General features: G+C 35.9%; 1 protein-coding gene across 1 annotated transcript; it reads left to right on the forward strand.

The window, feature by feature from the left end:
- Positions 1-1,686: 1,686 nt before the first annotated feature.
- Positions 1,687-7,961, forward strand: LOC130223079 (plexin-B2-like). Its single transcript, XM_056455783.1, has 6 exons — positions 1,687-1,768; positions 4,731-5,855; positions 5,940-6,128; positions 6,357-6,485; positions 6,911-7,011; positions 7,328-7,961. The coding sequence occupies exons 1-6, from the start codon at positions 1,751-1,753 to the stop codon at positions 7,425-7,427; spliced, it is 1,662 nt and encodes a 553-aa protein (XP_056311758.1). The 5' UTR covers positions 1,687-1,750; the 3' UTR covers positions 7,428-7,961.
- Positions 7,962-18,481: the final 10,520 nt, after the last annotated feature.

Consider the following 18,481-nt stretch of genomic DNA (forward strand, 5'->3'; position numbering starts at 1 on the left):
TCTGAATAAATTAGAATTGTAAAAAGCAAATGCAGTAAAAATGTGAAACATACATATTCAGTGTCTTGTACTTAGTTACCTCACTAACTTTACTGTAGTTCAAATGGCTGTGCCAATAGTATAGTGCTGTCTTGATCATTTTCAGGAAGTGTTCTTGATGACACTGACACTTTCATTGACATGAATCCTGCTATTGAGGAATGAGCTATCCATTTTGTGCAAGTGACAGGCTTTTGCAGGTTATCAACTGGGTTTTGCAGTCTAATTGTTTTGAGAAATGCATTAACTCTTGTGCAAATGTAAATAGTGTTGTGAGAAATGCACCAAAGCGACTAAGAAAAACTTTAAAAGTCTGCATTGCTGACATTTTTAAATGGCGTTACGCTGTCACCTAGTGGTTTGACAGTCAAAGTACACGTACGTTGCTTGTAATTTTTTATGTTACGAATACATTTCTAACAATATTTCCAATCTGTGTTAGTTTCGTATTGGAATGAATTTTATAATTAATTTTGTTTTGTATTAAAGTGTAGGATACATTTTAATTTTGCCATCATTCCATAAACTGTTTAACTTAAAAAAAAAAATAGTTTGGAGGGTGAAGATTTCTGTATGGTTAATAAGAAAAATAAAGCTTACATACTCACCCCAGTATATTTCAACAAATTACTTAATCGCATTTACTTGAAGATGTAATAATGATAATAATTACTATAAAATAAAAATATTATATTACTATAATCTAGTCTCAAAAATCATAAAGTGAGGTGGGTCAGATTCTGAGTCTTATAATCGGTTATGACTAACCTAAAATTTACCACTACTGTAGGTGACAGTTTTGATTTCACAAAAAGACTGACAACAAACACATTTGTTAGAGGTCTAGTGTCCTTGCTTAATTAAACTTGAGTGTAATGCTCTATTTTTATTGGTATAGGCAGCATATTAAATAACGTACAATGTTTTAATATTCATTTAATTGTCTGGAAAGCAGATGTTTTGAGCATTAATGTATAAGGAAACTGAAATGGAAACAAATTCATTTAAACACTTTTGTAACAGTCCCTTTATGTGTTTAGCAGATGTTTGATATCTCCCTGCCTGTACTCTCAGAAATAATGAAAGATGTCATTGTTGTCATCTTTTTTTTTTAAGTACACCTTCTTACTTCTTATCTACTACTATGTACACTTTAGGTGATCATAGCCTACTGTGCAGTTCTAAGTGTGCTCCATGCAGGTAAGTGGGCTTGACAAACCACCTGTAGGATACACTCTTTCCTCTCTATGCACCAGGCACTTTAATAAAAACACTTTTATGTTCTGTACATTTGTTTGTACAGCTACAATTTTTATGTTTAATATTTTGTTCTGTTTTAGCTATATTCTTCATATCTAACGTTTTAAATATTTTAAAATTGGTCTTGTTTTCTATAGCTATAGCTTCTATTTCTATATCTAAAATCATCTGTGAATCTTATTTTTTATTTACTTATTTTTTTGTTTTTTTTAGAACACAGGCATTTGCATAAGCATTTCACTGCATTTCGTACTGTCTATGTGACAAATAAAATGAGATTTTAAAGATGTAGCCCACCTTAAAACAGATTCAGCAAATATGCTTCCTGTAATGGTCGTGGTTGTGTTTTAACTGCACTTTGATCAGTCTGTACTTCAGTCAGATTGACAAATAAATAAACAGAGAGAGAGGGAGAGAGATAACCTGTGCTGCAGTGGACTGTGTGGATTAGATGTGCTCTAAAATTGAGGTATGGTATTTAAACTTAGTTGTGTTATTTGTTATTATAAAGATTTTTTTAAAGCCTTAGGAGTTAAATAATCTGTATATCTTATTGACACTAATCTGTCAGTATAGTACAATTATGAATTAAATATCAGTTTGGGCAATATTTATTACATTTTATGTTTTGAAAAAATTATCCGTCATATTGTCTGCATCAAATTCTGACCCTATCACCCAAATGTTGCAGCAATAACAGGCATGCTTTTTACAGGAGTGGCACAAACGTGATCTTCGGCTGCTGTAGTCTATGCCTGATGTGGAAAAAAGTGCTGGGCCTTGCTTGTATATTAATTTCATATAAATTACTGCACTCTGTGTCATATTTACTGCTCTTAAAATGTCTGTGTACAGATTCAATGCAGAAAACAAAATCAGAGCATAGGTTATCATACTTGGTCTTTGAATCATGTTTAAAAATTCACTAAAGAGAAATTTAAAGAATGCAACAATATTTAATGTGTTCCTCATCATTTTTATAGTTTAAAAAAAAAAAAAAAAAACGTATTCCAATTTTGGTTCTTGCAACACATTTCAAAAAAAGTTGGAGCAGTAAAGCATTTACCACTTTGTAATGTTGCCATTCCTTTTCACAACACTGAAATGATGTCTAGTAACTGTAGACACCAAGTGATGAAGTGTTTCACGTGAAATTTTGTCCCATAATACTTCCTGCAAACATGTCTTAACGTGGGCAAGAGTATGGAATCTTTCTTGATGCATTTTGCGCTACAAAATTAAATTAAATTCAATTCACCTTTATTTCTGTAGCGCTTTTACAATGTAGATTGTGTCAAAACAGCTTCACATAGAAGATTATAGTCAATTGAAACAGTGTCAGTTCAGTTTTCAGAGTTTAAGTTCAGTTTAGCTCAGTTCAGTGTGTTTTAATATTCAATACTGAGAGTCCAAACACTGAGGAGCAAATCCATCGATGTGCAGCTCTACAGATCCCGAACCATGCAAGCCAGTGACAACAGCGGCGAGGAAAAAACTTTTCGGCGAAAGTGAAGAATTAAAAAACCTCGAGAGAAACCAGGCTCAATTGTGCAGGACCATTTCTCCTCTGGCCAAACGTCTTGTGCAATGTTGCAGTCTAGGCGCTGAAGGCTGGAAAATGCTGGACGTCAGCAAAGACTCGTCTGTCCCTGGAGCGTCACAGGAATCAGTCACATGCTCTCCACTCCTCCAAGATCACCACAGCAGCTGCTCAGGAAACGGCCTGGTCCAGGATTATGGAAACCTTGGGATCATCACGTCACTGGTCTTGGATCGCATCAGTAGCGCTGCATAGTCTCCGGGGGCCTCGGGATGAGTATCCCCAGGTGGAAATAGAGAATAATTAGTGTAGCTGCTGTTCATAGTGTATATAAACGAGATGCAAAAACCTGCGTGCAGCACATTCATGCGTCATACTGCTATGTGATGCATTGAGTGTATGCTTTACTAAAAATATAGGTCTTTAATCTAGTTTTGAACTGCGAGAGTGTGTCTGAACCTCGGACATTATCAGGAAGAAAATATGTCACATTCTCTACTGAAGACTTGTTGGGACTGCAGACATGTCAGTCAAGTACCTGTATCCTCTTCTTTGAAGCCAGGACTTTGTAATGTGTGCAGAATGTGGTTTTGCGTTGTCTTGTTGAAATATGGATGGAATCAATGGAAAAGAAGGCAGCATATTGTTCTCCAAAATCTCTATAAACTTTTCAGCATTAATGGTGCTTCACAAAAGTGCAAGTTACCTTCGCCAAGGGTACTGACACAACCCTATACCATGTTAGATGCTGGCTTTTGGACTTGTTGCTGGTAACAGTCTGGATGATTCTTTTCTTCTTTGGTCTGGAGCCTACGCAGTCCATTTATTCCAAAAAATACCTTAAATACTGATTCATCTGACCACAGTACACGTTTCCCCTGTGTGATGGTCCATCCCAGATGCTTCCGAGCCCAGAGAAGTCGACTGCACTTCTGGACACTGTTAACATAGGGATTCCTTTTGGCACAGTACAGATTTAACTGCCATTTGTGGATGTAACTACGTATTATGGTACAGCCTATGTGGTGATATCGCTTATAGATGAATGAGGATTCTTGATGCAGTGCTGCCTGAAGAATCAGAGATCACGGTTGTTCAGGTCCTTCTCTTTTACACACTGACTTTTCTCCAGATTTCTTGAAACTTTTAATTACATTATGCACTGTTGAAGGTGAAATATCCAAAGGTCTTACCATCTTTCTTTGGGGATTTTTTAAACATTTCAATAATTTTCTTATGTATTTGTTGGCAAACTGGCAATCCTCGGCCCATCTTTGTTTCTAAATGACTAGACTTTTCTTGGATGCTGCTTTTGTACCCATATATAATTACAGTCACCTGTTGACATCACCTATTTCAAATTGCATCGTTATTTAATCAATTTACCTGATTACCAGCCATAAATTTCTTATGTCCCATTTTTTTTTTGCAATGTGTTGTAGGTCTGAATGACAGGAAAGGATGTATATTTACAAATGAAATGAAGTTGACCGGACAAAATATGAAATATTTGATGTTCATATTGTCTGTAATGAAAACAACTTTTTCTGAACTTTTTCTGTGATTCGCAATCTTTCCCACTCTAAATGCAGAAGCTTTTTGCTTGCTGATAGTTTTTGTGAAATTACCAACAATTGCTTGAAATTAGATGCCAACTTGGAGGTAAAATGACTACTACATTGTGTAAATGATCCAAGACGCACTCTGGGAGAATAACTGATGTGTCTCTGACTGTGAGTTCTGACTAAAATATACATTGGTGATACCCTAGAGCCAATGAGAGAGCAAGAAATTTCGGTAATCCCAACTATCCTTATGGTTCAGCAATGACTTTCTGCTCTTCTCTTATGTGCTTATATGTCTTGTTTTTCTCTTTCTTTCTTTTCAAAAGATGAAGTGGACGTTGCTGGCAGCTTTGTCTCTACTGCTGTGTTTTGGCTCATCTTGCTGTGATGATGCTCAAGAACAGTTCTTGTCTCCTACTATCATCAATAATGTGGTCCAGGACCCTCAAACCGGCCGAATCTACCTTGGAGCTGTCAATGGGATCTTTCAGCTGAACCATAATCTACAGGAGGAGAGCAGAGCAGACACAGGCCCTAAGAAAGACAACCCACAATGCGCTCCACCGATCACTGCGCAGTGCACCGATGCGAAGGAAATGGACAACATTAACAAACTCCTTCTGGTTAACTCGGCCAATGGCACCTTGATTGTTTGTGGAAGCCTTTTCAGGGGCATCTGCTCTTTGGTAAACCTCAACAATGTGAATAAACCGGTGTACTACAGTGACACCAAAGGAGAGAAGACTTACGTTGCAAGCACTGAGGAATTGGTCACTGTGGTGGGGGTCATTTCTTATTTTACGGACACTAATACTAATGCTAACCTCAGTGTGTTTCTAGTGGGAAAGGGCTATGGAAGTTCGGACAGCTCAAAGCTCATTAGCACTCGGTTGCTGGAGGAACATGGAGAAATGGATGTTTTTGAGAACATGGTTGAAGCTTCCACTATTCAAACGAGTCCGTTTATCCATCGGTACCACCATGATTTTCGCTACATGTTTAAAGATAATGGCTACATCTACTTTCTGTTCTCCCGCACTCCTGGCACTAGCGACAGCAGGAAGATTACGTTTATAGCACGACTTTGCGAGAATGACCATCATTATTATTCTTACACAGAACTTCAACTCAGCTGTACCATTAGCACTGAACAACAAGAGAACACATTCAACAAAGTCCAAGCAGCGTATCTGGCTAAACCTGGAAAGGTTTTGGCTCAGAATATCGCCTCATCAAATTCAAATGATAAGGTTCTGTTTGGAGTTTTCAGTGCAGATAAGGAGGATGGGCGGTCAGCATTGTGCATGTACCCTCTTAGCAGCATTAATGCCAGGTTTGAGGAGGTGATTGAGTCCTGCTACACAGGAGAGGTTCTGGAGGATGACAAACCAAAAACTGTTTATTCACCCTACAACTCCAAGAATGAAGCCATCTGCAAGACCAAAAGAGATGTGAGTTGTGGATTTTCTTCAGCTCTGCTTCTATGATTTGTGTTTTTATAGCTAGTCTGATTCTGGTGTCTTTTTGCCCAACAGAAGAATATGGCTAAGACATATACATGTGGTGCAGAGTTCCTGCCCTCTCCACTAGCCAGTAAACCTGAGTATGCTTTAGCCGTCAAGCCCATCTACACCAGCAATGACATGCTGACAGCTGTAGCTGTGGCGGTGGAGAACGAACACACTGTGGCATTCTTGGGAACCAGTGGAGCAGATGTCTTAAAGGTGAGGTTATTGCAGGGTTTGGTATTTACATTTTCTTTTTCACAGGGCCCTTGAGGTTTGACTGGCTGTGGTGGTCTGTTTTAGTTGTTGATGATTTGGGCTGGTAACCAAAAGGTTGTTCATTCAGACCCATAAATGGGTTTAAACTTGAGGAGTACTGAACTCCAACTCCATATGAAACAGTGTTTTCCTGCAAGTCCCTTCAGATAAAAGTCTTTTTCCTTGCAGGTGCATCTTGACCCAAACCACACTGACTTTTACAACAGAATTCCAGGGGAACGTGCAGATGGTGCGGTGAACAAAAACCTCTTATTTGATACAAGTTTGGATCACCTCTACATCACCACTGGCAAAAAGGTTTGTTTATGAACACAACCACAATGTATAGATCATGTTAAGTCAACAGGGAAACCTGTTTTGGCTAACCAAACTCAAAGAATTTTTTTCAATGCAAATGATATGTTGCTGCGTTCCTAGCCCTTCTAAATCATTTGCTGACAACACTTTTTGGGGGCAACTTTTTGAGCAATGCTGCCAGCCAATACTGCAGAGTGATGTTGCTTGGCTACTGTCCTTTTGACAGTGGTCAAAAAACTGTATCTGGATACACTTGCCCTGTGTCTAACTCAGTTACCCATTGATGGTATTGCTCAACATTGCTGTAGTCTAAAAGTTGCCAAGAGTATCATCACCAATAATCTTTGTTAATGACAACAATTATAACATTTAATGTCTTTTGCTTCTTAACGGAATCCACACTTGCTTCCTCCATTTTTTTGTAGATCTCCAAAATGCCAGTGCAGGCCTGTGAGAAGAAAAAAGACTGTCGCTCATGTTTGTCCCAACGGGACCCATATTGTGGCTGGTGTGTTGAGGAGTGCCGGTAAGTCTGTTAGAATGATTTTTGTGCCAATCAAATCACTCACTATTCTCCAGGACTGGACAACTAATAACACACTTCAGCAGAGTTGGATATTTCTACTGTCAAATAAACTCAAACCCATGGTCCCCATGGGTCATGTGACTTCTATTAGACTATTTTTTAAGAACTGGACATTGTTTAGAGATCTCATTTTGAAATAGTTCATTCTCAAAAATACTGAAACATCTAGGTATTGTGTGTTAAATTGTTGTGAGTGCTATGCCCTGCTGAACGGAGCACGGCTCATTGCTTATGTTTGTCTGCTTTTCTCTTACAGTTGTACCAGGAAAAAGAATTGTCACAAAGGTGAAGGACAGAATGTCTGGTTGTGGGGTTTAGATCAAACATGTCCCATCAATATCTGCATTGCAAAATGAATCTCCAAATGGGACGAGCACCCCTCCTATACTGGGAGGGACTTAAAAAGCAAGTAGGCTGTACTATAAATAGGTGGAACCTTGCAGTATTACTCAATTGCTATGTTTGAATATGCCAGTAGTTACTCAAAGCACTTTTTTACAGATATATAATTTAGGAGTATGTCCAGCAGCAATCCATACTTATTTTAAGTGCTTTATTTTTTTCTTTTCTTTTTTACATACTTTTAATTGTTAATAGATGAGACATACAGTACAAAAATCTGCAGAGTCCACAGTATTGAGAACAACTGATGTAGTGTGGAAGAAAAGATCTAGAGAGGATGATATTACATTGGAAAGACAAGAAAGGAAATGTATTTTGCTTTAGTGCCACCTGGCAGATGAGTTGGTGCCTCTCAAGAAGTAGTAAATGTAATAAAGACATGTAAATCAGAAAAGTGTAGAGGTTTTACCAGAACAGAAGACCTCTGAGTTGATGCCATGGAGTGTTCGTCCATTTGCTGAGCAAATAAAAAATTGCTGAAAAAATTATTATGGTCTATTTATTTACTATGATTTTGTATATTGAGTAATGGATTGCAAGATCTTGGAAGACACATTGCAGATCTGATGATAAAAACAAACTAAACATTTATCCCATAACTTGGATTACTTTTTGGAAAAAAAAAACAAAAAGAAAACTGTATTGCATAATGATATTTAGACTGAATTTTTTTTTTTTTTTTATCTGAGAAAGCTCACACATTACAGTCATGGTGCCGCCAACTGTGATTGTGAACCAGTTAAAATGCCTATTAAGTTTAAATATCAAAATCCCCTGGATGCTGGTACAGCCTTGATACGCCAACCCCTTTGGAGCTGGTTCCAACCTCTATTAGCTCTATAATTACACATATTTTAAGATAACAATGCAGGCCTTTAGCCACCCTGGTGAAAGGGGTCATCCTTTTTTCTAAAATATTTACCTTTTTGCAGTTATATACCTCATTTTTTATTTGATTATGAAAATAAAATACATTTTAAGCACTATTTTTACCTGGATTAGCTTGTCTGATGGTCATCATAACCACACATTTTGATGTACCAAAAATATTTCCTAGATTTAGAATAAAGAAATATCAAAAATTAATCATTTTTAAAATACAAATACATTACATCAAATATCACTAGAAAAATGTCTGTTTTAAATTAAAAACAAGCCTATTGTCATTTATTAAGCACATTGTAAATAACACTGGCCAGCACATTCAACTTTCCTCAGTGAGAAATTGGCCATTTGAATAATAACAATAAAAAAATACAATAATGTAGAGCTTCACAATTTTTCTAGCCTCTCTTGTAAAAAGTACATTTGAAAATTCTTGGATAACAACAATTGTATTCAAGTTAATTGTAATTCGATTGGTTTTCAATGGGTTGTTTTCACTATTTATGATGGAAAAGCAGTCAAAATAGGATAAATGAGCTTATGTATGGGACAAATTCTGGACCTTTGTCAGTGAGGGGTGGGTCTTTCGAATCACCCGAACCCCCCTGGCTACTGGCCTGCAATGTGTGACATTTTAATCAGAGCAGCCCATGTTTTCATCACTCTGAATTCTGTAATTCTAATGGCAAGGAATCACAGATCTCATAGAATTAGCAGTTTACACATTGCAATTACAAGTTACTGTATATGAGGGTGTGAATTCTGTTCACTAGTCAAAATGTCCTAATTATGGTAATGTTATAGCAACATTTAATAACAGAGGTTGAAAAAACAATCAAAACTTTAAATTCAGCTACAACGATTGGGATAAAAGCGACTTCTATGATCACAGAGTTGAGTAAAACAACAAAAATAAAAGCAAGACTCTCCTGAAAAAAAATTGGAAATGGTATATTGTTTGTCTGTTGATCTCTGTTCTTTTGATTTCCATTGGTGTCATTTTTAAATGAAAATATAGTGCCACCTATTGGTAATAAACTTTGTAGTTTATTACTACAAATTAATTTATAAATTAATAAGAATGTATGCAAAAAAGTAAATAATAATAATGATATATCTAATTATAATAGTTATAGAATATATAGTTAAGCTCTGCTTACAGAGTGATGGAAACGCCAAGGTCACTTTTAATTATACTAGAGCTAAAACAAGAACGGAAGTTTCAAAAACACAATTATTTGCTCACATTTCTCCACCAAAACCAATGTTCTTGTTAGCTGGTTATTCAGCGTACCATAGCCGAGGCAATTTGTTATCCTGGGGACAGTAGCACAAAACCATTATGAAAAAATGTGTTATTTCCAACTTCTGAAGGTTATCTGGAAGAGCATTGCCCCAATTACAATTTCAGAACTTCCTATTGCATTTTTCCGCTCTGTGAAGCCTATTATTTGATGCCAACCAGCCGTAAAACCACAGAAATGAATGAATCTGATGGAATCACATACTGATGTAATAGATTATAAAATCAGGTTTTAATCATTCGAACAAACAAAAGCTGTTTGTGTGATTGCGTGTGTGTTGATGTGTGCGTTTGCACCACTCGCAATTAATCAATCAAAGCAGAATTATTGAAAGCTAAGAATGGATGTGGCTCTTGAAAGGACTGTACAGTAATGATTGGAATAATGTTGTCTGAATATTTGTATTGTTTGCATCGGGAATAATCTGGGAATGTGATCAAGAATACTGGACACTTTGGCACAGTGTATTCATCATAGGGCCACTCTCATTCTTCATTAGCAGCTTCATTAGTGTTTGCACATCTCTGATCACCAGTAATCGGGTTGATAATGAGAACCGTTATTTCACAAGCTCAAGTTGGCGGCAGTAAGAATTAAGGATTGTTTTGACTTTGTTATATATTTTTAATAAACATATCTTAACACAGTATTGATGTAGGCCCTCTTGAGAAGCAAAATTAGGTAAGACTGACTAATTGGTTTAAAGAAATCTTAACCGGCTGGCAATTTTTACATTTACATTTATAGGGTGTAAGTTTACATATAAGTAATATATTTTTTGAAATATTATTTTTCTAAAATTGTATTATCCTTTTATTGCATTAATTATTTACATTAAAACATCCAAGGGGTGTCACGGTGGTGCAGTGGGTAGCACAATCCCCTCAAGAAGGTCGCATGTTTGAGCCCTGCCTGGGTCAGATGGCATTTCTGTTTGGAATTTGCATGTTCTCCCCATGTTTGCGTGGGTTTCCAGGTGCTCTGGTTTCTCCCACAGTCCAAAGACATGTGGTATAGGTTAATTGCACATAGTGTAAATTGGCATAGACTAAATTGACCATAGTGTATGTGCGAATGCATGAGTGTATGGGTGTTTCCCAGTGTTGGGTTGCGGCTGGAAGAGCATCCGCTGCGTGAAACATGAGCTGAAAAAGTTGGTGGTTCATTCCGCTGTGGCAGATTGAGCCTATTAAAAGGGGTGGGGGTTTTTTCTCAAAAAGTGGAGCTTTTTGCAGTTATTCTCCTTAATTTCTATTAAATTGCGAGGTTCAAATGCTGCATTTTAGTGACATTTTAAGCAGTAATTTTTGCTGCATTAGCTTGTTGGATTGTGATCATAACCACACTTTTTGATTGCAACAAAAATATTTCCTACATTTTTGTCAAAGTGCTTACCATACTATTTTTCCACAAAGTGTTTATTTAGAAATGTGGTTTTAAGTTATTACAGTTTTATAAATATTATGAGATTAAAAATGTTCATTAAAATTTTTGAATAAAGAGGTATGAAAAAATCCTTATTTTTAAAATACAAATTTATTATCATGCATCATAAAAAACCCCAATTAGGAATATGTTGAAACCTATTAAAAACCAACTAAAACACATTAAAAACTGTAGCCTGTAGGTAAATAACAAACTGGCCAGCTCATTTCCTCAGTCAAAATTTGTAAATTTGAATAATTAAAAATTTAATTTGTCTCAACTCTCTGAGTTGAGAGTTATTACAGTTTTATATATAATGTAAAGAGATTAGAATTTCAGAAATATGAAAATATACTTATTTTGAAATGCTAAGTTATTATCATCCATCATAAAAAACAAACAACAAAAAAGTGGGAATTTGTTAAAACTTGTTTTAAATTAGAAACTGTAGCCTATAGGCAAATAACAAACTGTCCGGCTCATTTCCTTAGTCAAAATTTGTCCATTTAAATATTAAAAGTCTTCTTCTATCTTTTATTGGTTATTGTTATTGTCTTCTTCTATTGCTTATTTTCACAATTTATGATGGCATACTGTCAAAAATGGGACAAATGAGCTCATATAGACCATTTCAATGTAGCGATGTCATTGGCTCATGAACATTTCCTGCTGGTTACCAAACAATTTTATAACTGTAAAAATTTAATCATATCTAAATGTTAAAACAGCTACCATAACATTATTTAGCAATATGTGGACCTTTTCGGATTCTTGGAAGATATGGAAATTCAAAATGTAATACAGGAAATACATTAAGACCATTGTTATCGTTTACATCCCTCAAAATGGTCCATAGGGGCCAAATTCTGGACTTTGTCAGAAGGAGGAGGGTCTTTCGAACCCCACGGACCATCCCCTGACAGGCCTGGTGCTACAACTGCAGTATATATTCTATTAATTTATATAGTTTTTAAAAAATGATTATGAATTTGATATTTTTAAACTCAGAATTGAACAAATTTTACCCTTGATTCGTTCCCTAAAGAGGCCTCGTCATGTGGCAGGGGTGCAGGATTCTGGGTGATGATCCCCAGGACTGGAGGGACTGATGGCGAGAGCACCAGATGGCTCATTAGTGGAACTGCACCAAACTGGCACTGCAGGGAATACCGGATACCATCCACCGAGCTACACCAACATCTCCTGACGACAAATTATTCGAGTATATGAAATTTATAAACAGCCCCACAGGCTTGTGCATGAACTACTCTCTCAGTCTCTACCACACACACACACAGGACCATGTCAGTCACACAAGCACATAAACACACACCTTTTTGATTAGAGCTCCGTCTATGCAATAACTCATATTGACAGCCACCCGACCAACTTGGCGCGGTGCAACAGGGAAGCAAATCTAATCATCGCGCGCGCGCTAAAAATAACTCCTTTATTTCTCGCTACCGCTCACTTTTGTTCATGTTTATCTCCCCCTCCCACTTCACGGCTCCTTCTGTTTGCTGTCTCACGGCATATTGTCTTCTTCTGCCAACTGACAGCGCAACTGTTTCTCCTCATCTGTCTTTGCCGCCATTCTGGATCAAGTGCCAACTTCAGCTGCTCACCGACGGATGCTGGTAACGTCTGTTTCTTGTTCCTCGAATGTTATTGTCACTGATTATGTAAAATGGTACTTTATGGGACTGAATGTCTCATGGTGAGGGTTAAATAGCTTAAAAGTTCCCCTGAGATTATTGACTTTATTTGGGGTTGAAAATAATATTTAAACAGTAGAGGGCGCCACATGAATGTGTTGGTATACAACACAGTTCAAAAAATTAACCATGGTTTACTTGTTATATACACTCTTAACTACAAAGAATCAGGTATATTTAAAGTGTTGTCATCACAGACTAAGCTTTTTTTTTGTTCCCCAAAGAAATATTTATTTTAAAAGTTCTTCAAATAACATTTTTATACTATGCGATATATGCGATACTAAGTTCCAATATATAGAAACTTTCATTGAATTAAAAGTTTTCAAGAATGATAAAAGTTCTTCATTAAACCATCAATGGCAATAAACAATCTCCAGTTGTAAGAGTGTAGATTAAATGTATCCATTTTCTTCAGTTTTAGCAATATGTTGATATATTTTCCAAATTTATCTTATGGCAAGTGACTCAGTGAATTAGGCTTTATATAGGCTTTATATGAGTAACTTCTATTAAAATGTAAACAACAGGCTTCTAGATTATCCACCTCGAAGTTCAACCATCAAATATTAAAAGAAAATTAAAATTAGCAATATTAAATATTAAAATTAATAAATTATTTTCAGCTGGCCAAAGCCTAACCCCACAGATTCCAGAAAACCCACATTAAAAAAAATACTATAGTAATTTATAATAAATACTAAAGTGTTTTCGAACCATTAAGTACTTGAATTAATATGTTGTGATAATTCAGTTGCTATGATAATACATCAACTATAGTAATTCATTTATTTATTCATTCATCTATTAATTTTACTTCGGCTTAGTCCCTTTATCAGGGATTACCACAGCAGAATGAACCACCAACTTATCCAGCATATGTTTTATGCAGCGGATGCCCTTACAACTACAAACCAGTATCGGGAAACACCCATACACTCTCATATCACACACATACATACATTACGGCCAATTTAGCTTATTCAATTCACCTATGCCACATGTCTTTGAACTTGTAGGGGAATCCGGAGTGCCCGGAGGAAACCCACGCGAACACAGGGAGAACATGCAAAAACTTCACACAAAAACATCAACTGACCCAGCCGGGCTCGAACCAGCAACCTTCTTGCTGTGAGGTGACATTGCTAACTGCTGAATCACTGTGCCACCACAACTTTAAACAAATGACTTAATAATACTGTAGTGTTCTATGACTACAAGGTATATTTTATTACAAAACACCACAGTTTACTGTAGTAAAAACTAAAGTATACTACTGTATATATGACAGTTTAGTAGTTCACTAGTTAAACTACAGTATGCTGTAGGTTTCATTAACAAAGTGTTGTAAGAACTATAATATATAATACACTTTTATTATAACATGGTTTAAAAACACTATAGTATTTATTATAAACTACTATAGTATTTTTTAATGTGGAAAGTTATTCCACAGGATGTATTGTCAGAAGCCACGATATTTATTTTGTTTTACAGTATTATACCTGATATAAAAAAAAACACGCTAATTTTTACTGAGGACCACTGTTTCACTTGAAACCTTTATTCAATATTTCACACTTAGATATTGCTTGATGCTAATAGCAATAGATAATTGAGCCCAGGGCTCCCGCCTGGTCAATAAGCACATAAGGGGGTCCAAGATCAGGTAGGTCTCGAGGGCTCCCCCTGGTAAATGGAGAGGGAGATGGAGTGGAAGGGGGGATTCTTCCCAAAATTAAGATAAGGTATAGGGCGAAACCTGTCTATTTATTGAAAGCTTGAATCAATTGCTGATTACAGATGAGAGGCCAGCCTTGATCAATCATACACTGTAAAAAATAAATCCGTAAAGTTTACGGTAAAAAACAGCAGCTGTGGTTGCCAGTACTTTACCGTTAAAAATACGGTACAAACCGTAAAAGTAATTTCTCATTTTTACAGTGAACTACCGTATTTCATTAATTTAGAGGTAATATGTCTGTATTTTGAATTAACAACATCTACACATCTTTTGTTACACAGTTAGACAAGTTAACAGCCATATGCAGGTGGTGATGAATAAGTTACATAATGAACGAATTCTTTTCACAAATAACTTTTCCCACAAGCAGAAAAGTGCATTAGTATATAGAAGGTGCTCCATTTAGAAGGTGTGTCATTCACACAGATGCACCAGTATGGTATCATGCATAAAATGAAAGTCATGAAATAAACATTGTTTATCAACATTAGATGTAGCATAAATCTCTAATGTACATCACTGATGGGGAAACAACTAAAAAGATCCATAGTAATGTCAAAAAAAGCATAAAAAGTGATGTGCCATACAGGGTATTCTGGAAAAGTCAATTTACGGTTATTCGCAGTATATATTAAGGAAACATACCGTTAACCAGGTTATGGATTTTTACAGTAGCATTTTTACAGTTTTTTTTACCGTTAAAATCACGGCCATTATTAACAGTGTATCACATGCTCCTCTCGAAATTTGTTTGTAAAACTTCACTTCATGTTCTACTGAAGAAGGCGACAAAAAAACAAAACAAAAAAACCCCAGCTACACATTGAATGACCTGAGGGTGTGTAAATTAACAGAAAATTTTCATTTCAGGTTGAATTACCCCTTTAACAGCCAATCTTTACTTCAAAAAAGCCTCTATAAAAAGAGTCAAATTGTCTACAAAAACGGCATGTGAGTCAAAATCAATATCCGTCATTCATATCAGCAGTGCTCAAAACGTGACCAGTGAAGTACAAAACGACCCGTTCCGCTTGTCCTCTCTTGTTTCTGATGATTCACTCATCTATTTCCAATCATTTAGCGAAAGAAGTGTGACAGTTCCACTCGGAGCATCAGAAAAATCAGGGATATTTGGGACAAAACAGGAACAATGCTTGCAGATGACAGCCGGGCACAATGCCATCTCATTTCTCCTGACAGCTATCATTATTTTCCCATATTTTTTTCTTTTCATCTCTGCGCATGTTATATTTCTCACGTTTTGCTCATTTCTGCATTTTTACATATTTGAACGAAGCATTTTAGGGGCGAAGGAGAGCGAATAAATGAAAAAAAAAAGCATCTCTGTCCCTACAGGCCTCGGGGCAAAGACCGCACTCTTTTCCTTCAGACAGACTCATTTCCATAGTCATGAATTATTCAAATCATTCAGCTTTGACACTCAGTCCAACTACAACACACACACTTTCACTGCAATAACACACACCGGGGTCCAAAACAACATTTTTTAAAGAGACACCGCATTAATGATGTTGCTGGTGTTATCCAGACTGTCCTCTAAAGGGGAAGCTTCAAACACACCGTGAGAGCTCGGCGACCTGTGGATGACAAGAGAATTTGGGGGGTTTATGAAGGTCAAGCTGTTGAATATTGTAGCTCTAATCGTGGATGGTTTGTAAAAGCTTTTGAAGGTTTAACCGTCAGGAGTTGAGATGGTGGAAGTTTTATAAATCGATTGCTTTAATTAGTTTTGCAGTATTTTGGACGCAGTTTTTTTTTCATTCATAGTTTTATTTTAAGGTTTTTTAAGTACAACAATACAAACATACTACATTGTCTCAGAATATATACACTTTGCAGGTAAATATAATATGAATTGCCATACATGTGGGTTCAGCTGTTAGAGATACAAAATGTAGTGTATGTAGTCATCAGGTAGTGTGCCAGTCAGTTTTTATGAGGGTGCTGGATTTGGATTGAGCACATTTCAGGTCTAAATATCTGAGAAAGGGTTCCCAGGTAGCAAAAAGTTTACCGTTAGAATTGGACCTCATAAATCGGAGCCTTTCCAAGTGGATAACGGAGGCCATATGCATTAACCAGATTCGGAGGTAAAGGAGATTTCCAGTCTTTTAGTATTAGCCGCTTGGCCACAGTCATGCCTAGAGTGAGTGCTTGTTGGAGATGTTTTGGAAGAGTGAGGAAGTGTTCTGAAATACCAAAAATAACAAGCTCTGTGTCTGGTTGGAGGGATACATTATAGGCCTTGGAGAATAAATCAAAAATGTTTGTCCAAAAATCGAACAAAGAGGGGCAAAACCAAAACACATGAGCTGTGGTGTCCTCTGTAATTTTACACTTGTCACACATAAGTGAAATAGAGGAAACAGTTTTGTGTAATTTGGTTTTGGTATAGGGCAGGCGATGAATGACTTTGAACTTTATTAACTGTGCCTACTGTTTACCGAAGAGGACTGTACTGCAGTTAGGCACTTATCCCATTGTTCTTCTGATATCTTAGTTCCAAGTTCACCCCTTCAAGCCAGTTTAAATTTCTCATTAGAAATTGAGACAACATTTTCATTTATACAGTTAAAGTCAAAATTATTAGCCCTCCTGTGAATTTTATTAAATTTTTCTCAAATATTTCCCAAATTATGTTCAACAAAGCAAGTTTTTCTATATTCAATATTTTTTCTTCTTATTTGTTTCATTTTGGCTACAATCAAAGCAGTTTAGATTTTTTTAAACCATTCTAAGGTCTATATTAGCCCCCTTAAGCAATTTTTTTTTTTTGATTGTCTACCACGGTGTTTCCCAACCCTGTTCCTGGAGGCACACCAACAGGATGTCTCCCTTTTCTGACCCATTAACTTCAGGTGTTGGAGACTCTTCTGATGTTATGATAAGTTGATTCAGGTGTGTTTGATTTGGAAGAGGTTGAAAATGTGTACTGTTGGTGTGCCTTCAGGAACAGGGTTGGGAAACACTGGTCTACCAAACAAACAATTGTTATACAATGATTTGCCTAATTATCCTAGCTTGCCAAGTTAACCTAATTAAGCTTGTTAAGCCTTTAAATTGCAGTTTAAGCTGAATACTAGTGGCTTGAAAAATATCTAGTAAAATATTATGTCATCATGACAAAGATTAAATAAATCTGTTATTAGAAATGAGTTATTAAAACTATTATGTTTAGGAATGTGTTTCTAAATCTTCTTTCCATTAAACAGATTTTAGGGAAAACATACAGGCTGTATATTAATAATAAATGTATAATAATTCTGACTTCAGCTGTATATTGGATTTTTTTTTCTTTTTACAATACCAGTTCTGTCTACAGCCAGTTCTGTCTATTTTGAAGCTTTTTTGTGCGGCTCTTGTGTATTTATGCTTGGGCAATATTCCATGCAAATTTAGCACATCAATAAAGTACTTTGAATACAAGTGGTATTTTTTTTTTTTTTTTGGTTTATTTATTTTTTTTTTTTGACAATTTTTTTCAGATTAGTATTATTTGTATTCATATTTATTGTAATTTTTGCTTAGTTGATCATTTTACTAACATTAGAGCTTATTAGCCCCCTTTGATTTTTTTTTTCTTTTTTAAATATTTTTCAAATGATGTTTAAGAGCAAGGAAATTTTCACAGTATGTCTGATAATATTTTTTCTTCTAGAAAAAGTCTTATTTGTTTTATTTTGGCTAGAATAAAAGCAGTTTTTAAATTTTTTCATGATGTTAGTTAACCTTAGTTAACCTAATTAACCTAGTTAAGCCTTTAAACGTCACTTTAAGCTGTATAGAAGTGTCTTGAAAAATATCTAGTCAAATATTATTTACTGTCATCATGGCAAAGATAAAATAAATCAGTTATTAGAAATGAGTTATTAAAACTATTATGTTTAGAAATGTGTTGAAAAAATCTCTCCGTT

The sequence above is a fragment of the Danio aesculapii genome, chromosome 4 (genome assembly GCF_903798145.1).
Source record: "Danio aesculapii chromosome 4, fDanAes4.1, whole genome shotgun sequence".
Classification (NCBI taxonomy): Eukaryota; Metazoa; Chordata; class Actinopteri; order Cypriniformes; family Danionidae; genus Danio; species Danio aesculapii.